General features: G+C 42.0%; 6 protein-coding genes across 10 annotated transcripts; 4 read left to right on the top strand and 2 right to left on the bottom strand.

The window, feature by feature from the left end:
• The first annotated feature begins 87 nt into the window (after positions 1-87).
• LOC104812493 (polyubiquitin) lies at positions 88-2,038 on the top strand. Its single transcript, XM_010539677.1, has 2 exons — positions 88-191; positions 686-2,038. Exon 2 carries the CDS (start codon positions 686-688, stop codon positions 1,829-1,831), a length of 1,146 nt encoding a protein of 381 aa, XP_010537979.1. The 5' UTR covers positions 88-191; the 3' UTR covers positions 1,832-2,038.
• A 115-nt stretch (positions 2,039-2,153) lies between these two features.
• Positions 2,154-3,747, top strand: LOC104812459 (COX assembly mitochondrial protein 2 homolog). 3 transcript variants are annotated; one of them, XM_010539629.2, is made up of 4 exons: positions 2,154-2,388; positions 2,725-2,791; positions 3,217-3,321; positions 3,401-3,747. In XM_010539629.2, exons 2-4 carry the CDS (start codon positions 2,747-2,749, stop codon positions 3,503-3,505), a joined length of 255 nt encoding a protein of 84 aa, XP_010537931.1. In that variant the 5' UTR covers positions 2,154-2,388; positions 2,725-2,746; the 3' UTR covers positions 3,506-3,747. The 3 variants fall into 3 exon arrangements, with proteins under 3 accessions (XP_010537931.1, XP_010537940.1, XP_010537923.1); XM_010539638.1 differs by lacking the exon at positions 2,154-2,388 and adding an exon at positions 2,395-2,531; XM_010539621.1 differs by lacking the exon at positions 2,154-2,388 and having other exon boundaries at positions 2,395-2,791.
• Positions 3,748-3,851: 104 nt separating this feature from the next.
• Positions 3,852-6,007, top strand: LOC104812478 (pentatricopeptide repeat-containing protein At4g21170). Its single transcript, XM_019202584.1, has one exon. The coding sequence runs from the start codon at positions 4,098-4,100 to the stop codon at positions 5,985-5,987; it is 1,890 nt and encodes a 629-aa protein (XP_019058129.1). The 5' UTR covers positions 3,852-4,097; the 3' UTR covers positions 5,988-6,007.
• LOC104812488 (putative F-box protein At5g60060) lies at positions 5,958-8,038 on the bottom strand. Its single transcript, XM_010539663.1, has one exon. The coding sequence runs from the start codon at positions 7,318-7,320 to the stop codon at positions 6,058-6,060; it is 1,263 nt and encodes a 420-aa protein (XP_010537965.1). The 5' UTR covers positions 7,321-8,038; the 3' UTR covers positions 5,958-6,057.
• A 599-nt stretch (positions 8,039-8,637) lies between these two features.
• LOC104812441 (probable ADP-ribosylation factor GTPase-activating protein AGD13) lies at positions 8,638-12,579 on the bottom strand. Of its 3 annotated transcripts, none has more exons than XM_010539592.1 (9): positions 12,474-12,579; positions 11,936-12,016; positions 11,585-11,666; positions 11,355-11,430; positions 10,462-10,625; positions 9,963-10,107; positions 9,606-9,725; positions 9,296-9,391; positions 8,638-9,162 (listed from the first exon to the last, which is right to left on the bottom strand). In XM_010539592.1, exons 2-9 carry the CDS (start codon positions 11,973-11,975, stop codon positions 8,881-8,883), a joined length of 1,005 nt encoding a protein of 334 aa, XP_010537894.1. In that variant the 5' UTR covers positions 11,976-12,016; positions 12,474-12,579; the 3' UTR covers positions 8,638-8,880. The 3 variants fall into 3 exon arrangements, with proteins under 3 accessions (XP_010537894.1, XP_010537911.1, XP_010537902.1); XM_010539609.1 differs by having other exon boundaries at positions 9,606-9,722; XM_010539600.2 differs by lacking the exon at positions 12,474-12,579 and adding an exon at positions 12,339-12,440.
• A 3,695-nt stretch (positions 12,580-16,274) lies between these two features.
• On the top strand, positions 16,275-22,494 carry LOC104812431 (callose synthase 11). The gene is made up of 4 exons (XM_010539580.1): positions 16,275-17,367; positions 17,454-20,463; positions 20,740-22,196; positions 22,292-22,494. The coding sequence occupies exons 1-3, from the start codon at positions 16,336-16,338 to the stop codon at positions 22,023-22,025; spliced, it is 5,328 nt and encodes a 1,775-aa protein (XP_010537882.1). The 5' UTR covers positions 16,275-16,335; the 3' UTR covers positions 22,026-22,196; positions 22,292-22,494.
• Positions 22,495-22,554: the final 60 nt, after the last annotated feature.

The raw sequence follows: 22,554 nt of genomic DNA, 5'->3' as shown, positions 1-22,554 counted from the left end.
GTTGCGTATCAAGAAGGGGCGTGACAGGTCATTCGGGACACGTGTCATGTTCTCTTTGGATGTTCATCCACCGCCTTACTTTCCCCGTGACCTCTCTCCTATAAATCAAGGCCCTAACCTTACACCATTTCCACAATTCATCTGGCAAATAGAACGACAATTCTCTTCTCATCCCCAAGCGATCAATCAAGGTGCGTTTTTCTTGTCTTGCTCTTATCTTTCTTCGTTTCTGGTGTTCGGTGGATGTTTGATTTTGGATTCTGGGATTAGAGATTTGCCTTCTTTTTCTGATGGTTGGTGTTTATCGTTTCGTTTGGAAGATTTGGGGGTGAATCGTTTCGATCTTCCGTCTTGTGATGTTTGATTAGGATTCTTCTGCCGTGGATCTCTTTTCTTTTTTCTGGAGTTGTGATTCGGATCTCTCATCCGATTAGGGCGTTTATTGTCGGTTCACGTTTCCTGTACGGTGAATCAAGCTTTCTCACCCTGATCTGGTGTTAGGCCTCGTCTATTGGGTCTTCCCTGATGTGTTGAATAACGGTGTCTGCATGTTATAGATCAGGATTTATGTGCTCATATGAATCTAACTTGCTTTGGATTGTATCCATTTGGCTTAGGTTTTTAATATAACCTTGTTAGCCTCCTAGTTGAACAGTGGATCATTCATTTGTTTTCTGTATCGCAGATGCAAATCTTCGTCAAGACCCTCACAGGCAAGACAATCACTCTCGAGGTCGAGAGCTCCGACACAATTGACAATGTTAAGGCGAAAATCCAGGACAAGGAGGGGATCCCCCCGGACCAGCAGAGGCTGATCTTCGCTGGTAAGCAGTTGGAGGATGGCCGAACGCTCGCCGACTACAACATCCAGAAAGAGTCCACCCTCCACTTGGTCCTCCGTCTCCGTGGTGGTATGCAAATCTTCGTCAAGACCCTCACGGGCAAGACGATCACTTTGGAGGTTGAGAGCTCCGACACCATCGACAACGTGAAAGCTAAGATTCAGGACAAGGAGGGCATCCCACCTGACCAGCAGAGGCTGATCTTCGCTGGAAAGCAGCTTGAGGACGGCCGAACCTTGGCTGACTACAACATCCAGAAGGAGTCCACCCTCCACTTGGTCCTCCGTCTCCGTGGTGGCATGCAAATCTTCGTCAAGACCCTTACGGGCAAGACGATCACTTTGGAGGTCGAGAGCTCTGACACCATCGACAACGTGAAAGCCAAGATCCAGGACAAGGAAGGCATCCCACCGGACCAGCAGAGGTTGATCTTTGCCGGTAAGCAGTTGGAGGATGGCCGTACTCTGGCCGACTACAACATCCAGAAGGAGTCCACTCTCCATCTGGTCCTCCGTCTCCGTGGTGGTATGCAGATATTTGTGAAGACTCTGACCGGCAAGACCATCACCCTCGAGGTCGAGAGCTCTGACACCATCGACAATGTCAAGGCTAAGATCCAGGACAAGGAGGGGATCCCACCGGACCAGCAGAGGCTGATCTTTGCCGGTAAGCAGCTGGAGGATGGCCGCACCCTGGCGGACTACAACATCCAGAAGGAGTCTACCCTTCACTTGGTCCTCCGTCTGCGAGGTGGAATGCAGATTTTCGTGAAGACCCTGACGGGGAAGACCATCACCCTGGAGGTGGAAAGCTCGGACACCATTGACAACGTGAAGGCCAAGATCCAGGACAAGGAAGGGATCCCACCGGACCAGCAGCGTCTGATCTTTGCCGGGAAGCAGCTGGAGGACGGTCGCACCCTGGCGGACTACAACATCCAGAAGGAGTCGACCCTCCACCTTGTCCTGCGTCTGCGTGGTGGTCTCTGAAAGTATATGGCTGGTTGGTCTAAAAAAGTATGTCTTGTTTCCGTTCCGTGACTCTGTCTGTGTTGTTGATGGTTGGGGGCTCTAGTCAAAAGGCCCCGTAATAATTCTGTACTCTTCTCTCGTAATCGTGTTCTATTTGAATTGCGCTTTTATTCTGTAAACGACTTCCGGCAATGCCTCCTTGGTACAATACTATCTGTTGGGTAACTGAGATTGATGCACAGTCATATGCGTAATGGTGAGAGCCATGGACCCTTTGACCACAAGTGTATTTCACCTTGATAAATCTCTCGACATTCTGCCACTCATGTAAAGTATGCCATATGCGGTTTCATGCTTCGTCTGTTCATCATCATATTATATTATCGTGTCGTATAAAAAATCCTAACGTTTCTACTCTTGGAGTCCGTAGGCTCTTAAAATAAGGCCACCGCCGAGTGCCGAGTGAGAAATGGGCCTACTCCCAAGCCCATTTATCATAATTTATTGTAATATCTAATGTAGTCTTGATTCCAAAGAAAATCCATTCAGTGACTGCTTTCCCAAGCGCTTCTCAGGTGATACTCCATCGACGTCGAGTTTCTACTTTCCTTCGATTAGGGTTTCTGCAGAATTCACTTTGGGTTTAATTTTCTCTGGATTTCCAGATTTCGTTTCTTCTGTCTGTTGCTTTGTGTTGAATTGTCTCGCGAATACCGTGGTGATGATCGAGATCTATTCTTTGGGTTCAATGTTCTCTGGATTAAGAATCTGATGTTGCTGATTGTGGCTTCTTGAGTTCCGATTTGGCTTCACTGATTTGTGTTTATGCGTTCCTTGATTTCGTCTGACTTTCTTTAACTATGTCTCGGGTAATGAGTGTTTTTTGATACTATGTTGATTCTATTGATCAGTGATTTGTTCCGGGAGACAGAGATGCATCCTCCATTGACACTACACAAACACCCGATGTGTGCAGATGTGAGTTGTACGTTATGCCCCCTTTTTCTTTGATTTTTTTTCCTTTTCTTTTTATTGATCCTCCGGCCTTGTAAATCATTCTCCTTGCAGCGTATTGCCTGTTCTAGGGTTCAGACTCTGCATCTTATGAGCATATTGTCTTAGCGTATTAGTGATAGGAGGGTAGTAGCTCATGATGATCTTGGATTTACATTTGTTTGCAGTGGTCATTTCTCTGTGCAGAATGAGTATCAGTCTTATAGTAGTGTTTCCGGGTTCTGTTTTGTTCAGTTCATTGTCCAAAAGGAAATGATAATCCTTGTTTTTTGATAGTTCTATTGGAAAATTCTATGTTTAATCGCCATAAACCGACATGATGTAGCAGTCATGGTTGCGTATACCAGTTTTAGTAAAGACATCTAAAGTTTTATCTAATGGCATCCCAGATAATCGAGGAATTTCAGAAGTGCCATATAGACCATCCTATTGCAAAATTCTTTGGAGAGTGTACAGAACTCAAAGTAAAGCTTGATCGCTGTTTCCGGCAGGAGGTAAATCCATTCCACTTTCTGGCTCAAAGTCTTCATCGTGATTACACAGATCGTTCACTTATCTTCAACGTTTCTGCAGAAAGCTGTGAAGCGGAAAGCCAACTTTGAAAAAAGCAAGCAACTTCAAGAAAGGCTGAAAGCTATAAGGAAGGAGACTGCAGACAGTACTACTGCTGAACAATAACGGGCAAGGCATGCCTATTTCGTTGTTCAGTTCAGTCGGATGATATGGTGATTCGCCCATATCCCATGGTTGATGGGATGATTCTATTGATGCTCATGGATATATGTTCCCGCACAATTGATTAAATGACCTTGTATCATGCTCTGCAATAGTGTTTCATACAACTTTTTCTGGTGAATCAGAGAAAAGACACAAGTACGGATATTTTTGTCGGGTTAATACAGATGATTCTGATTGTTGTCCATCCTTTGTTTAAAGCCAAGTCTCTACCGAGATGGGATAAAGCTGGTCAAGCCATGTTACCATCCTTGGCTCTCAGCCTTGAGGAATGTTACCATTCTTTGAGTAATGACAGTGAATAAGGGAGACTCTTCTTCTGCCACTCTAGTTGTGCCCTAAAACAGTTTGAATAATTTGCTCTTCTTCTCCAATGAATTCAGCAGATTCTTGATGGGGGACCTTGTTTTCACCATGAGGAAGGACTTGGAGTTGGTCAGTCTTGATGATTCTTTGGTGACTGCGAGCTTTCACCTGCAGTAACAGAAGCTGAGCTAAGAGACTCGAAGTTTCCTCATTGCCACTAGAACAAGAAATGGCAAAAGTATATCTCCACGATTCCCTAACAACCAGTTCAGCAAGTGGATGTGGTTCAGTTACTTTTGGACAAACTATTAAAGAACCCAAGTGCTCCTCACGCGGACGAAGAATACGTAGCGCTACGTGTTTAGGAGAGACGGCGGGTACGATGTTTTTGCCCGGAAGTGTCCGTCGTCTTGTCAGACGATTCTCGGCGTTGGCTTCAACGGCGCCGGAGTATTCTGGTTCCGATTGGAAAACCCAAGCCAGACTGATCGGATTAGCCTCCGAAATCTCGTCCATTCTCTTGCAGCGTCGTGACTGGACCATTCTTGTCCGGAATCTCAAGCCCAGACTCCCAAAGGCGAGGCTGACGCCGCAGCTCTTCCTCGAGGTACTCCGTAAAACTCGGGCAAGTCCTAAAACCACGATAGATTTCTTCGACTGGGCGAAAACCCATCTCCGTTTCGAACCGGATCTCAGGTCCCATTGCCGGGTCATCGAGATTGCTGCAGGATTGGGTCTGTCGGAACGAGCCGAAACGATGTTGCGCTCTCTGGTGGAGACCCATCCTCCGACTTTGGTCGTGGGTTCCATGGCTCGGTGGTTTGAAGGTAAAGATTCTCTCTCTGTCTCTCTTAGCTTAGTTGCTGAATGTTACGCCAAAAGGGGCTTCTGTCAGAACGGCTTGCAAGTGTTTGTCGGAATGAGAAGTTTAGGGTTTTCACCCTCCCTTCGTGCGTACAATTCGCTTCTTCATGCTTTAGTAAAAAAGAATCAGTTCAGATTGGCTTGCTGTCTGTATAGCGCCATGGTTCGGAGCCGGGCCGTGGCTGATACTTCAACGTTGAATTTGGTTGCTCAGATTTTGTCTGAACATGGAAAATACAGGAGCATAGTGAAATTGCTGGAAACTGGTGTTGCAAGTTGTGAAATTTATAGCAATCTTATACAATGTTACAGCAGACATGGGGAGTTCACTGCCGTTTTTCGAGTGTTAGATGAAATGCGCGAGAGGAAATTCGAGCTGAGTTTCTCTTCTTACAGTTGTGTATTAGATGATGCCTGTAGATTGGGAGATGCCGAGACAATTGATAAGGTTGTCGGAATATCGGTGGAGATAACACATCTTCACTCAAATGATTCAACCATCCAAAGGCTTTGTGATATGGGGAAAGCATATGCCTCTGAGTTGCTGTTCTATAAATCCTATGATGGAGCGGTGAAATTGCAGGACTCCACATATGGTTGTCTGTTATTGGCACTGTCTAGAAAAGGCAGAACAGAAGAAGCAGTTCGTGTTTATAGATTGATTTGTAGGAAAGGTGTTACAGTTGACGAGAATTGTTACAGTGCATTTGCCGATGCTCTTTGCGGGGAAGATGATGATTCAGAGGAAAATCATGGATTGTTGATAGATGTTATAAGGCGTGGCTTCATCCCGTCAGCGGTCAATGTATCGAATCGTTTTGCATCTCTGTGTCGGAAAGGTAGGTGGGATCGAGCAGAGGAGCTTCTTGATATGATTCTGGAAATGGGTTTTTGTCCTGACTTGCTTTCTGCTCATCTGTTGATGGATCGTTACTGCTCGAGTGGAAAGCTCGATAAAGCGATGGTACTTCATGGGAAAATAAAGGAAACGAAAGGCAGTCTGGATGTGAATGCTTATAATGCGCTTCTTGATCGGCTCATCGGGCAAACAAAGATGGTGGACAAGGCGGTGGAAGTGTTCGAGCACATGAAACGGGTGAACTCTTTGAACAGCAAGAGTTTTACGATCATGATACGAGGGATGTGTCGTGCGAAGGAGATGAGGAAAGCCATGAAATTTCACGATGAGATGATGAAGATCGGGATGAAACCCGATATTGCAACCTATAAACGTCTCATCTCTGGATTCAAGTGAAACAGATTGAAGCTTTCTTATGAAGAACATACACACACACACACTGTCACAAAGATACAAAGAGCCATTTCTAGAGCTCAACTCTCGAGAACTCGCATGGCTGTTGATTTTGGAAGCAGAGCTTGAGACCCATTGTTGATGGCGGCCAGAACAAGAGGCAAATCTCTATGTAGGCGGTAAGAGGACGAATACACTTATCATCCAAGGTGAAAACACCGATATCATCGCTTAGAACCTGTCTAAGTGAATCAGGATTGTAGTTGTATCTACTAAAGCGACGATCTTTGAAAAATATGCAGTTGCTTTTGAGACCTGGAAGATCTTCTGCCATGACAGAGAAGGAACAGTCATCGCCGAGGAACAGTGATTCGTCTCCCAAGTTTTCCACTTCCTCCCATCTCTGCAACTCTTTTTTCAGCCTGTAAACCTTGAGTTGTACCGTTTTCGTGGTGAAGTCTTCCCCTGAAACATCGTCCATGTACTTGTCGACCATCAGCAAATCATCTGTCGACTTCGACTCTACCAGATGTTTCTTAGATCCTTCTCCAGGCACTTGGGCAAGTTCATGAGGATGGAATTCGAATCGGGAATCAATGGTAAAGGTCTTCCCCATCCAATCAACGGCGTAGAATTTGTCATCGTGGTAGATGATATCATCGTAGCGGGTGGTTTGGCCATCTACATCAGTCCATCTCTCATCTCTGGCCTTCATGAAAGCGAGATTTCCTCCGCTATGTATCGCCATGATGGCGAAATCTTCGCCAGATTTCGCGGAGATTGCCACCCTCTCGGCTTGAAGCGAGTAATAATCGCCGCAGAAGGAGAGACTCACGCCTCTTTCTGGCATGTAATTGAGATCATATCCTCTGCTGATTGTCGAGACACGAAGATTCGACAGATCCAGGATCCTGGGAAACATTTCCGGCGGATGGCAGATTTGGTAGCTGGCGAGGAGCGGCGAAAGACGCATCTTCCCCGGAGTGATTTCTTGTAGCTTGAGTAGCCATTTTGGACATGGAACTTGGTTGTTCACCATTACTTGCTCGACGGCATAGATGGTGCGCCGAGTGAGCTTGAAATGTCCAGGAGGAGGGGCGTTTTGACGAGGTGAGAACCAGACGGGGAGGCGGAGAGGAAGATCCGGCGAAGATTTCCGGCGAGGGACAGAGAAACGCCATGAACGGCAGACAGAGCGGAAACGTGTGACGTCGAAAGGATCATCGCCAACAAAGCGGTTGGCGATTGAGACCAGAATCTCCGGCGGGAGCTCTGTCCAGTTTGCCATCTGTGTGTTATGGTCGGAGGTTGGTCGGACGACATTTATATGCGTCATGTTTGCTGTGTGTTGGATCAACGCGTAGCGTTGTACGGACGCTCAGATCGTTAAGTCAAGTCAACGTTACAAATGGGTTTTAGCCTTTGAGAATAAAATAAGATTAAGGTATTGTATAATATAGTGTCGGAAAAATTAGTAGAATCATACTGAAATTATTGAAGCTATATTTTTGTGTTACGATTTTGGTTACATGACATTTTTTTTTTCAAGTTATACAGTGTAATCTTCTTTTTCTTTTTATATTTTAGAGTTTAGAGTTTTTATATGCAAAATATAATTAGCTGTAAAAAATTAGTAAATCTGCCTGTATTATCTAATCTAATACTATACATATGCACAACCCGATCTAAATTGTAACATATATATATATATATATGTATATGTATATGTATGAAAAACTGCATGTAGATACGTGGGTTTGTTTTGTCAAAGCCCAGTCTCTATAAGAATAGAATGATTCCGGCCCACTTATAAATCATACGCGCGGATTGAGCGCGTTAGCAACACGGACCTCAAATGGGCACCTTATAGTCCACACAAATCCCTTGTTTTCGGCGATCTGAAGCTTCGCGGCGCGTGGCAAAAGTTCGGTTAGAACACAATTTTTATTAAATTTAATTAAAGCGGCTCAATGTTTATTTGTTTATTTTATTTCTTTATCTATATCAAACAATTATTGCCATACATAATTTCATTTTTTTTTCCAATAAGATGGCTTAAAAACTTGTTTATTTCACGAGTGTGATTTGTGGACATTTTCTGTACTTTATAGAGTAGCATATGTGATTTTTTTTCCCGAATTTAATCATTTACTGTTTTTCACAAAAAGAAAAAAGAAAGAATTATGTTTTATTTAAAATATTGAATTGCGTTATAATCAAACTAATATCCAAATCCTTTTAATTCAAAAAAATTTAATATTGAAAAACACCTATATTTATTTTCTTTCAGTTTGATTTAAACTAAATTTTAGATTACTCCGAACCCAACGAAATTTAAATAAAACAAATCAGACATAACTTGTCAAATTATAAATGATATGCATGAGTTGAAACAGAACCTTTAATTTTTTTTAAACTTTAATTGGTTTCCATTTTAGATTCATAAATTAGCACTTCACTTAAATTATACAAGTAAGTTTAGATAAATAGAATTAAATACAAGAAAAAATATAATTGAAATATATAATAAGAATAGAAAATATTGAAGAGTAAAAATACAAAAATATACTTCTTTCATCGAAGAAAAATCACCAACATCCACTAAATTAATCAGAAATTACTTATGATATAATATTTTTTTGTTAAAGTATTATGATATAATATTATAATACTCGTTGAGTTACAAGCTCTCTCTATCAAAAGAGCATTACAACAAATACCAAATAGACTTCCTGTCAGTTGGAGCTGAAGATCAAAGATCCAAAACTTCAAATTCCAAAAAGCAAGAATAAGTTAACCCAATTTAAAAAGAAAAGGTAAAAATGAATGAATACAATATATATATATATATAAAGAACTATTTTTTGGCGGTTCTTGGTATGCATGGACATGTAGCCTATTGGTCAAGGGGAAGCCATTCAAGTTCTAGTTCTAACTCTCCAGATTCAACATTCTGAAGCTTGATCTGAACTTCCTGTCTCACTTTCCCATCCACAATGTTGATGATACTGTCCTCTATCAGTGCATTGTCGTGTGATTGCAGCCATTTCCCTATCTGCATATCCCCAAACATTTCCGGGTCCCCAAAGGCCATTGCCGATGTTATCAGCGGTTGGATATCAATCTCTGCTTCTCCCATTATGTCATCCGCCGAAAATGTGTCATAATCATACACTTGCTGCAATATCAGAGCAATGCAAAATCCATAAAGATTAAGCCCTTCACTTTTTTTTTCCCATTTCTCAAGTTGAAAGGATGAATCTTGCAACGATCGAACATGGTACGGGGACTGAAGAAAAAAGTTATCTTACCAACTTCACGGGGCCGTAGTTTTGAGGAACAGACAGCATGAGTTCCTGGTTCCATACGGGATTCAAGTTGCTCTTCATAACCACAGTCTGAACAGTCTGGTAACGGTAAAGAAAGGAATATCACCTATATATAGTTAGTCAAATCTTGTGAAACCTTCACCAAACTTCTTCATCAAGATGAACATAATTTTAAACACAAACAATAACAGTCTCAAAACATGTCTAAGGCAAAAATGTAGAGAAATTAAACCCTTCAATATTGAGAGAGAGAGAGAGATGGAAGTCCAAGGCAAAGCCAAGTGTCAGTTACCTGCTGCCCTAGAGTCAATACAACATAGGGATCACTTGACATCATGTCTCTAATGGCCAAATTGGTGCCCTTTTTAATTATGACCTTCAACATTCCAATAAACTCTACCATGCCTTCCTGCTGCCATTTTCAAGTTTCAAACGGGGAAAAAGTATTAACATCGAGAACCACATCGAGGCAAACTAGTTTTATGTTGCTCCAAGTGCATCACACAAGATCACACTTACAATCAAAATGTCGCTGCAAAAGTTCATAAATGTAATGTTTCCATCACATCCAAATCTATAAACGATCAAATGTACCCTCTATTTCTATCATGAAGAGAACAAAAAAGGAAAAAAAACACAAAAGCATTACCGTCTGATGTGATGAATTAGTACGAAAGCTATCCATGATCTTCCTAGAAAGACTTGATGTCAGAGATGCTGAACTCTTTATAGAGGTTTTCCCGGATGTAATCCGCAAGCTTGGTTTCAGAAACTCTTGGAGCTCATACTTTGACCTACATAATGATTTGAGAATCTTTTAGTACTCACTCAATAAGCAGTTGATAACCTCTGGTCTGAGACTGATTTCTATTATAGTTTTGGTCAGACAATTAAGCAAACTATCAAAAGGGCTTCCAAAAGTTGAACATAACTAAGTCAGGCCGACAACCTAATCTGCCTCTTGGGCCCAGGCAAGAAAACATGTCATCATCGCGACAAAAAAGGGAAAGTTACGAGATATGAAAATATAATTCCCAGTTTACCACATTGTTTTACCCTTAAGGGGATAAGGTGGACTCATCTCAAGTTTAATATCTTGTTTTACAGAGTTCAGATTTATCATTTCAGCCAGAATATATCGTACCAACCTTATAAATCTCATACGCTGGTCATGACTGGCATCGGGTCTAGGCTTCGAGCACCCCTCAGGTATAAAAGCCTCGTAGATTGAATTGGCGGAGGCATTGCCTCCAACTTCAATCATGGAATCAACTTCCTCGTCTGACCATTCATCCAATGTCACAGACAGAACCTGGAGACATGATATAGGTATAATTCTTTAGAATAATTTGGTTCAGCAAAGGGAGCAAGTATATCTGTCTAGAGCTTATAAAGATCATCTGCAGCACCAAGCTCTATGGAATGTGAAATAAAACAAGTGCAAATTAGAATAGAAATGTACACATGATGATCACATCTACCAAGTGCCCAGAACGGCTACGGTTTCGGCTGATTGATATGTCAAAGCAACGTAAAAAAAGTTTTCGTTTCTCTTTTTCCTCGAAGATTTTTCATCATAAATTGGCCAAAAAGTTAAAATTGACTATCTATTTCCAGGTTCATAAAGCCATAAAAGATCAAAGAGACGGCTGCTCTAATTTTGTCAGCAATTGAAAGACACCAAACACGTTGACCCATTACTATTACCATCAAATTACATCTGAAAATGATAACTTTTAAACTAGTACATTTTAGTTATTTTTGGCAGTATCAGTAGGGCTTATAAAGGACACAACGTAAAAACCATACAACTAGAGTTAGAGTCTTGAATCTAGAAAACTTGGCCTAGTAAAATCAGGGATTCCTAAACCCAACTTAAGAGGGCATTGCATCCTACTGTAGAACCATTTTTAGTTGTACATATTATTTTCACAAAGATCCAACATGAGCATCTGTATATATTCATTCTAGTCTGGTGGAGAACCAGAGGTTTGTCACTACAATCCAAAAGAACCAAAATGGAAGGGAAGCAAAGAGGAACCTTTGAGATATGAGTGCCAAGGCTTCTGTGCACACCGCAACATTTCAAGCAAATAAACACTCCAATATTTGCTGACCTGAAAAGATGGCATCAACTGGTTAAACAATCTAATAAAATCTTACCAAGAGGACAAAGTATGGTCACAACCCAAATAGCTGCAATAGATTGAAAGCATATCAGCTAAATGAATGTGAAGTTGCAAATCAAGAGGCCTAAAGGCAACGACTTACGCCCACTTAGGATCAGGAGCACCACAATCAGCACAGACTCGGTTATCGGGTTGACTTAAAAGATCCCTTATTCTCCTCTTACCTGTGATGTGAGACACAAGATCCAAAAGTCACGGCAACAATCAATCCAAAACATGGAAGAAATCTACATTTCACATAGAAAAATCCAACAACTTTGTGAAACCCTGTACAGAAAAGTTCTGATAGGGTGGATAGAGACAAATCTTCTGGGCTTCTCAGACAGAAAGGAGATGAATCGACAACTTGTTCTTCACCATAGTTCGTTCCCAACAATAAACCACATTTCAACCGTGCAGTCAAGCAATGCTTAAAGAAAAACCAAAAGCACACCTGAGCTAGGCTTTCCGAGTCCGGCTGCAGAATTGCTCATTGCTCTTCTAACGCGCAACGATCATCAAACACCCAGAAAACCTACAAAAAAAATTACAATTCTCTGTAAGGAACAGATTTTTAAAAAAAGAAAGAAAACGATGAACTTCCATCGTAGCCGTATAGATTCTAAAGTAACGCGACGGAATTCGATGGGGGCTAAACGATCAAATGCGAGCCCATCAATTTCGACACAGAAGAGAAACCAAATCCAACGAAGATCATCCACATAGATTTTTATTCCCACCCCGAAAAAATGCTTTAGAAATAACAATTTGACCTAAAAAAAAAAATTTGATCTTTCTCAATCCCCAGACTCATTCCGAGGACGAAAATAACGAACAAAGTCCAGGGATCGAATTACAGAGAATCAAACAACGAATTCAGCGACGAAGGCAAAACCCGAAATCGAAGGAAGGGAAGATCTGAGAACCAGAATCTGAAAGGAGAAAAAATACGAAGGCAACTGAGACAAGATTAGATTGGATGATGTTCTTACCAGGGGAGGGGAAGAGGGGAAGAGAGAGAAAGTGTAATCACTTTCTTGCGTTATGAATTTCAAGCGAATGAAGGATGAATCAGAGAGCTACGTGCTCTCTCTTCGCTGTCTTATCTTATTTTATTTTGTTATTAAATAAATCAACTATAATTCCCTAACGTATTTGTTGACAATCCAACATCTCATACCCAATTAAATATAAATATCTAACACAAAATATTTATAGATTGCAAAATTATGGAATATAGTTTGTTATGGTCAAATAAGTACCAAAAGCAAACCCATTCTCACTTTTCTTCGTTCTGATTTTTAATAATTATATTTATGTATAATAACAAATATATTATTATTATTATTATTATTATTATTATTATTATTTTGCAACAAACAATATCTTAGGCTTCTCGAATGAAGACATATTAGCACTGGAAAAGATTCGCTGCTCGGCTGCTAGTAAAAAGGGGAAAATTACTCAAATAACCCCCCTGGGTCGCAGCAATTTCAGTGTACACCACCGAAAAAAAAAAAAAAATTTGCGACCTTATTACGACTAATATATAACTAATATACAACTTATTACGACTAATAAACTACTCTTATTTTAGTTGTATATTAGTTATATATTAGTCGTAATAAGATCGCAAATTTTTTTTTTTTTTTCGGGGGTGTACACTGAAATTGCTGCGACCCAAGTGGGTTATTTGAGTAATATTCCCCATTTATATGCATTTGGGTATGGTTTGCCTCCTCTTTAAGAAGCAAAACTTTTAACTCATGCATGGTATAGATACCTTCAACCCCGTACCATATTGTCCAATACTTTCGAACATCTCTCTAAAACTTGGATAACTAACTGTATTGAATGGAATCCCGGCATCGTAGAAAAATCTACGAGAATTCGCAGGCACATCCGTTGGACTCTTCATTCTTGGTTTTTTGGGAACAAACTCTTCCTCATCCTCATCTAAACCATCATCGGATTGAGAATCAACCAGAATTTTATGCAATGTTTAACTTTCAATCTTTGAAGTTGCATTTTTCATCATAAAATCGATACTTCTCATCTCACACGCTCAGAACAAGGACATTTGATCACATTTCTAAATCCCCCAACTAAGTGTTGTTTCAGTCGTTGAACTCCTCCCTTGATAACTTTACCACAGAATGCACACGTAAAATTAGTTCGGTTATTAAGATCTTTTGTACCATATTTATACGCATGATCCGTAGAAGTCATCGGAGCACTTTTTGATGCCATTATCTCTGCAAAACAATATTTTTCATTTTATATTTTATTTAAATAAAAATAAACATAACAACTGGGAAAAAAACAAATAGAAAAGTAAATACAGTAAAACTCGAATATTTTTGGTGTTGATCACATCAGATGTTCTCGACTCTTAGGATGAAAGGAAGAAGACGATCAGTATTATCTGAATATATATATATACATTACAAAGTTTTACTGTAAAAAAACTTTCAATCAGAAACTTTTGGTGATTTGTCAATCAGAATTTTTTGGTGATTTTTGTTTTTTAAAGGTAGAATGTAAATTATTATTGGAATGTTAGGGTTTACATTAATCAACTAACAAAATAAACTTTTAAGAAAAAAAAAACCCAAGAAAACTATAAAATATGGTAAACAATGGATCTTTTCTTGGGTTTTTTTTTTCTTAAAAGTTTATTTTGTGAATTGGGGATTAGTTTGCTCGCCTAAAAGTTGCGGTGGACTTGGTATTCGATCGATGCAAAGATTTAATAGAGCTTTTCTGATGAAATTGGCGTTCAAATTCCTTACATGCAATGATGAGTTATGGGTCCAATTATTAAGATGCAAATACGTGGCTCGATCATTTGGCAAGGCATAAAATCGATGTGGCAGTCAATGAGGGGTGGTTGTGCAAACTTGGTACAAGATGGAAAGAATACAGATTTCTGGCGTGATAATTGGGTTGAGAGAGATAAACCTCTAATAGGGTATGTGCAGGAGGAAATACGTGCTTGTATTTCTCCGATATCAGTGGTGGATTTTGTATCTACCGAGGGGTCGTGGATATGGGATAATTTTGCAACACTCATTCCTCATGCCACGTGTCTAAGAATTGCGAGTCAACCCCCTCCTAGACAGTTTGCAGGTACGGATCAGATAATATGGAGTGGTTCTCAAAATGGAAGTTGTTCAGTTAAAAGTGCTTATATGTATTTATGTCTAGATATAAAGAATTATTCTTCCTCAATCTGGTTGAAAGTGTGGAGATGGAAAGGTCCTGAGAGAATAAGAGTCTTCCTCTGGCTTGTATTGCATCAGAAGCTTGTGACCAATGTTGAAAGAGTGAAACGGAATATTGGTCTCAATAAAAACTGTCCCATGGGCTGTTTGCAGGAAGAATCTGTATTACACGTGTTAAGAGATTGTAGGATAGCGAGACAAATATGTACGAAGCTTGTCAACTCCTCGGATCAATCGGCTTTCTTCTCGAGCGGATTCTTGGACTGGTTTGAGAGTAACCTGAATAGCAGATGGAAGTTTCACTTGTTGTCATGGAGCGGTATTTTTGGGATTACTTGTTGGTTTCTTTGGCGTTGGAGAAATGAGTTAATCTTTCAACATAGAGGTCATCCCAAGAGAATGGAACAGATAATACTCGGGTATGCTAAGCAAATTCATGAACTCGAAACAGCTAACCCGATAGCCTCCACAAAACGACCCAGAATGGAGAGGTACATTTACTGGACGGCACCTCAGCCCGATGTAGTGAAAGTTTTTTTTTGGTAAAATGTGATTGAATATTCATATGTGTAGTAGCAAAAATTTACATCCAGTCCTTAACTATGACTGCTCGTAGCAACCTAATACAAGGAGATCCCATGACAAAATGATTCAAAAGCTGGACTAAAGTAACCCAGAGTAAAGTAACCCAGACGCTACAACAAAAGTTACATTCTCAAACGATCAGTTAGGAAATACCAATGCTCCAGCAGAAAATTGTTGTCTGTAGCCCTCCTCTCCTTCAAAATTTGCGACCTTATTACGACTAATATATAACTAATATACAACTTATTACGACTAATAAACTACTCTTATTTTAGTTGTATATTAGTTATATATTAGTCGTAATAAGATCGCAAATTTTTTTTTTTTTTTTCGGTGGTGTACCCTGAAATTACTGCGACCCAAGTGGGTTATTAGGGTTAAAACCCCAGTAAAAAGTACACATGTTTAATCCAAATTCCGCAGATGCTTTTTTGATTCGACTGTTAAACTCCTTACGTCACGGCCCCGTCATCCTAACATTATTAAAAATATCTTCCCTTTTTTCACCCGTACGTGTTTACCAATCACTCGTGTGCTTTATATTAGCATTTTATTTTTGTTTTTTAATTAAAAATTTTCTCCTTTTATATTTTTGGTTATTTATCTCCATCAATTACCTCTTTTTAGTTACGGCCATGAGAAAAAAATGTGTGTGTGACAATTATAATAGTAATGCATACAAAATCAACCCCTGAAATGAATGGAGCGCCGTTTTCCTCCCCAGCATCATAACGGATATATGTCCGCGTTCTCAATAAATGAATGGCGCGTGTCTCTCACTGCCCATCGCCGCGCGTGTCCCTCGCTCCATCACCCGACACGCCTCCATTTCGTGCCCACTTAGTACATCGCTTCCTGACCGTTCGATCACAACTCACAAGCAGATCCAACGACCAAGTTATCGGGAACACGTGTACTACGGTGTATATTATAATTGCCACGTACAATTGATTAAAAGGGCTTTCGTTTTTTTTATCAGTTCTGTCTCAGAAAAAGAAATGATTTTGAAAAAGGTCTTCTCAGTGAAGAAGAAACTGTAGGCGCGATGAGCTTGAGGCACCGTCCGACGACGGCGCGCGAGCGCGGAGAGCTTCACGCGCCATCGCGTGAGACGTACAACATCATCCCGATCCATGACTTGCTGGCGGAGCACCCTTCTCTCCGGTTCCCGGAGGTCCGTGCGGCGGCGGCGGCGCTGCGAGTTGTCGGAGACCTCCGGAAACCGCCGTTCGTGGAGTGGACAGCTCGCATGGATCTCATGGACTGGCTCGGCGTCGTCTTCGGCTTCCAGACCGATAACGTACGGAACCAAAGGGAGAACCTCGTCCTCCATCTGGCGAACTCCCAAATGCGGCTTCAGCCGCCGCCACGTCACCCCGACGGTCTTGATCGCACCGTCCTCCGCCGCTTCCGGAAGAAGCTCCTTCACAATTACACAACTTGGTGCTCCTTCATCGGGGTCCGTTGCCACGTCATCATCTCCCACCATAACCGTCACCAGACCGACGCCGTTTTGGGTCTTCGCCGAGAGCTGCTCTACGTGGCTCTGTATCTCTTGATTTGGGGTGAGTCAGCGAATCTCCGATTTGCTCCGGAGTGTCTCTGCTACATATTTCACCACATGGCCATGGAGCTCAACAAGGTGCTTGATGACCACATTGATGATATGACGGGAATGCCCTTTTGGCCCTCCTTCTCTGGGGACTGCGCCTTCCTCAAGAGCGTGGTCATGCCCATCTACAAGACCATCAAGGCGGAGGTGGAGAGCAGCAAGAACGGGACGAAGCCCCACTCGGCCTGGAGGAATTACGACGACATTAACGAGTACTTTTGGAGCAAGAGGTGTTTCAAGAGCCTCAAATGGCCCCTTGATGCCACTAGCAATTTCTTCGATTCCACTCCTAAGATCAGAAGAGTTGGGAAGACTGGGTTTGTGGAGCAGAGATCCTTCTGGAATGTGTTTAGAAGCTTCGATAGATTGTGGGTGCTTTTGTTTCTGTTTCTGCAGGCAGCCATCATCGTTGCTTGGAATGATACTAATTACCCGTGGCAGGTCTTGGAAAAGCGCGATGTGCAGGTTCAAGCCTCTTCTTTGTTTTTACATGTACCATAAAGGGCGTTGAGTTGTGTTTCTGTTTTATGTTACATGTCTTGTTCGTGCAGGTTGAGTTACTGACCATTTTCATCTCTTGGGCGGGGTTGAGGTTACTTCAATCTGTGCTTGACTGGAGTACACAGTACAGTTTGGTGAGTAGAGAAACAATGTGGCTTCTCGTCAGATTGTCTTTGAAGACAGCGGTGGCTTTGACCTGGACAGTTCTGTTTTCTGTCTTCTATGCGTTGATTTGGCGCCAGAAGAATGCAGATAGGTTTTGGTCTTCAGCTGCCAACGAGAGGATTGTGACATTTCTCAAGGTGGTTTTCGTGTTCGTCATCCCCGAATTGTTGGCTCTTGTGTTGTTTATTGTTCCTTGGATAAGGAACTGGTTGGAGGAACTGAATCTTGGGATTGTACACTTGATGACATGGTGGTTCTACAGCAAGATTTTCGTTGGTCGTGGGGTGAGGGAAGGGCTGGTGGACAATGTTAAGTATACGATTTTTTGGATTGTTGTCTTGTCCTCTAAGTTCATATTCAGTTATTTCCTTCAGATCAAGCCTCTAGTTGATCCGACAAGGGCTCTCTTGCAGCTCAATGATGCACAATACAACTGGCACGAGTTCTTTGGCAGCACAAACAGGATGGCGGTAGTGATGCTATGGCTCCCTGTCGTGTTGGTTTACCTGATGGATCTTCAAATTTGGTATTCAATGTACTCATCCCTTGTCGGTGCATCAGTTGGTCTGTTTTCACACTTGGGAGAGATTCGGAACATTGACCAGCTAAGACTTAGGTTTCAGTTCTTTGCAAGCGCTATGCAGTTTAACCTCAGACCCGAAGAACAGCTGTTGAGCCCGAAAGCGACACTAGTTAAGAAGTTACGTGATGCTGTCCACCGGCTGAAATTGCGGTACGGGCTTGGTCGTCCTTACAATAAAATTGAATCGAGCCAAGTTGAAGCCACTTGGTTTGCCTTGATATGGAATGAGATAATCCTTTCATTTAGGGAGGAAGACCTGATAAGTGACAGGGAGGTGGAGTTACTGGAGTTGCCACCTAATTGTTGGAACATTAGGGTTATTCGTTGGCCATGTTTCCTCCTATGTAACGAGCTCCTGCTCGCGCTTAGTCAGGCAAATGAACTCTCCGATGCTCCTGATCGTTGGCTTTGGTTGAAAATTTGCAAGAGCGAGTATAGGCGATGCGCTGTTATAGAAGCCTATGATAGCATCAAGTATGTGCTTTTCAGAGTTGTTAAGCATGGCACCGAGGAGAAATCCATTGTCACCAGGTTGTTTGAGGAGATTGACGAGAGCATCGAAAACCAAAAGGTGACCGACTTGTTTAAGCTGAGAGTGCTACCCAAAATTCATGGCAAGCTAATAACTCTCCTTGAGAATTTGATGGACCCGGACCGTAAAGTGTACAGGATTGTGAATATACTGCAAGCTCTGTATGAACTCTGTGTAAGGGAACTTCCGACAGTTAAGAGGACCACTGCACAATTGAGTCAGCTTGGTCTGGCTCCGGTTAGTTTGGATGCAGAAAAGGAGTTGTTGTTTGTTGATGCTGTCGATATTCCTAATCCCGAGGATGTTTTCTTTTATAAACAGATCAGGAGGGTCCATACAATTCTTACTTCTAGAGATCCGATGCATAACGTGCCCAAGAATCTCGAGGCCAGGCGGCGTCTTGCTTTCTTTAGCAACTCTCTCTTTATGAACATTCCTCATGCTCCCAGTGTAGAGAAGATGATGGCTTTCAGTGTATTGACTCCTTACTACGACGAAGAAGTGATGTATAGACAGGAAATGCTTCGAGCTGAGAACGAAGATGGAATTTCCACCCTGTTTTACCTGCAGAAGATATACGACGATGAATGGAGGAACTTTCTGGAACGGATGCGGAGAGAGGGATTGGAAGATGAGAACGACATTTGGACAAAGAAGGTTAGGGATCTCCGCCTCTGGGCTTCGTACAGAGGGCAGACTTTGTCTCGAACAGTTCGAGGAATGATGTACTATTACAGGGCGCTGAAGATGCTTTCCTTTCTCGATTCTGCTTCTGAGATGGACATTAGAATGGGGTCTCAGAGGATGTCTGAAGCTTGTGATCCATTTTATTTTAACAATGACTGGAACAGTACGACCCAATCGGCATCTGTTCAGGAGTTTAACACGATGGCCAACGGTATAAATCCTTTGCTTAAAGGGCATGAAGACGGGAGTGCCATGATGAAATTCACATATGTTGTGGCATGTCAAGTTTATGGACAGCATAAAGCGAAAGGAGACCACCGGGCTGAAGAGATTCTCTTCCTGATGAAAAATAACGAGGCCCTCCGTGTGGCGTATGTTGATGAGGTACACTTGGGGAGGGATGAGGTAGAATACTACTCGGTTCTTGTTAAATATGATCGGCAACTTCAAAGAGAAGTGGAAATATATCGAATCAGATTGCCGGGCCCTTTGAAACTTGGGGAGGGTAAACCGGAAAACCAAAACCATTCCATAATCTTTACGCGAGGCGATGCACTTCAGACCATCGATATGAATCAAGACAACTATTTCGAGGAGGCACTTAAGATGAGGAACTTGTTGGAAGAATTCAAGACCTATCATGGCATTAGGAGGCCAACTATTCTCGGAGTCCGTGAGATAGTCTTCACCGGTTCTGTCTCCTCGCTTGCATGGTTCATGTCTGCTCAGGAAACAAGTTTTGTAACACTAGGACAACGGGTTCTTGCCAATCCTCTGAAAGTGAGAATGCATTATGGTCACCCTGATGTATTTGATCGGTTCTGGTTCATGCCTCGGGGCGGAATTAGCAAGGCCTCTAAAGTGATAAACATCAGCGAGGACATATTTGCTGGATTCAATTGCACTTTAAGAGGTGGCAATGTGACTCACCATGAGTACATACAGGTAGGTAAGGGCAGGGATGTAGGTTTGAATCAGATATCCATGTTCGAAGCCAAGGTGGCCAGTGGTAATGGTGAGCAGGCATTGAGCAGGGACGTATACCGGTTGGGTCACAGGTTGGATTTCTTTCGAATGCTTTCTTTCTTCTACACGACCTTTGGCAGCACAAACAGGATGGCGGTAGTGATGCTATGGCTCCCTGTCGTGTTGGTTTACCTGATGGATCTTCAAATTTGGTATTCAATGTACTCATCCCTTGTCGGTGCATCAGTTGGTCTGTTTTCACACTTGGGAGAGATTCGGAACATTGACCAGCTAAGACTTAGGTTTCAGTTCTTTGCAAGCGCTATGCAGTTTAACCTCAGACCCGAAGAACAGCTGTTGAGCCCGAAAGCGACACTAGTTAAGAAGTTACGTGATGAACTGTCGACGGTTGGCTACTACTTCAACACGATGATGATAGTATTAACCGTTTTTGCGTTCTTGTGGGGGCGGCTTTATTTGGCTTTGAGTGGAGTTGAGAAAGTGGCAAAGGACAGAAGTAGCAGTAACAAGGCTCTTGGCACGATTTTGAATCAGCAATTTATCATACAGTTAGGTGTCTTCACTGCACTTCCTATGATTCTTGAAAACTCTCTGGAGCATGGATTTCTTCCTGCAGTTTGGGATTTCATAACGATGCAGCTAGAGCTCGCGTCCTTCTTTTACACTTTCTCAATGGGAACTAGAACCCATTTCTTTGGCCGGACTATCCTACATGGTGGAGCCAAGTACCGAGCCACTGGACGAGGTTTCGTGGTGGAGCATAAGAAATTTGCTGAGAATTACAGATTGTATGCTCGTACTCATTTCATCAAGGCGATTGAGCTCGGGATTATCTTGTTGGTGTATGCGTCTCATAGCCCGTTGGCTAAGGAATCCTTTGTTTACATACTGATGACAATCTCAAGTTGGTTCCTCGTTGTCTCGTGGATTATTTCTCCGTTTCTCTTCAACCCTTCTGGTTTTGATTGGCTCAAAACCGTTTACGATTTCGATGATTTCATGAACTGGATATGGGCTAAAGGTGGGCTGTTTACAAAAGCAGATCAGAGCTGGCAGACATGGTGGAACGAGGAGCAGGATCATTTGAGAACGACTGGACTCTGGGGAAAGCTGTTGGAGATTGTGTTGGACCTTCGATTCTTCTTCTTCCAGTACGGAATCGTCTACCAACTCGACATCGTAGGCAAAAGTACCAGCATCGCAGTCTACTTGGCTTCTTGGGCATTCTTGATCGTGGCTGTCGGGATATACATAACTATAATCTATGCTCAGAAGAGATTTGCCGTGAAGCAGCACATATATTACCGGGTTGTTCAGTTGTCTGTGATTGGGCTGACAGTACTCGTGATGGTGATGTTGCTCAAGTTCACTGGACTTACGTTTTCGGACATGGTCACAAGCCTGTTAGCGTTCATTCCGACAGGTTGGGGACTGATATCCATAGCACAAGTACTTAAACCCTTTCTGCAATCCACTGTGGTATGGGACACAGTCGTGTCTGTTGCTCGCCTGTACGATATGATATTCGGATTGATCGTAATGGCTCCGGTCGCGTTGCTCTCATGGCTGCCTGGTTTTCAGAATATGCAGGCGCGGATCTTGTTCAATGAAGCCTTCAGCCGGGGCCTTCAAATTTCCATCATCCTCTCCGGCAAGAAGTCCACCTGAGATCGTGATCTTGATCGGGTTTTTCTTGAAGGCCATGTCTCTGGTTACTGCAGAAAGCTGCTTCTGAGTTCGAGTGTATAAATCCTCGCATACGGTCCATCTTTTTTTTTTTGTGGGGATGCACCAGAAGATGAAACAAATGCAGCCAACACGGAAGCTACTCACCCCATGGTTCGTGTGGAACGTCATATTCTCAGCACGGTTAGATATCTTACTGTTTATTTTCGAGGGATATGAATAATTTTGTTTTTCAAAATATTTTGCAGGATTATGGAAACGCTGAGTGGCAGAACGTTTATCATTTCAGGTGCTTTTTTTTTCCCATTGTATTTCACGTATCGACTCTTGTGAAGTTATAGTCCTCTGACTTAATGTCAACAAATTTTACCGAGCAATGTATTATGTATTATTGATTGAGTTTAAATAAGCAACTTAGTTTTTCTTTGAAAATAAACCATTTTTTTCTGTCCATACATTTGTATATTTTGCAATATTTTTTTCCATGGGAGCAAACACTAATTAAGTATAC

This window comes from Tarenaya hassleriana, unplaced genomic scaffold (assembly GCF_000463585.1).
Source record: "Tarenaya hassleriana unplaced genomic scaffold, ASM46358v1 Cleome1, whole genome shotgun sequence".
NCBI classification, from domain to species: domain Eukaryota; kingdom Viridiplantae; phylum Streptophyta; class Magnoliopsida; order Brassicales; family Cleomaceae; genus Tarenaya; species Tarenaya hassleriana.
Note: the sequence above shows the minus strand (reverse complement) of the source record. Positions and strands in the feature narration are given on the sequence as shown.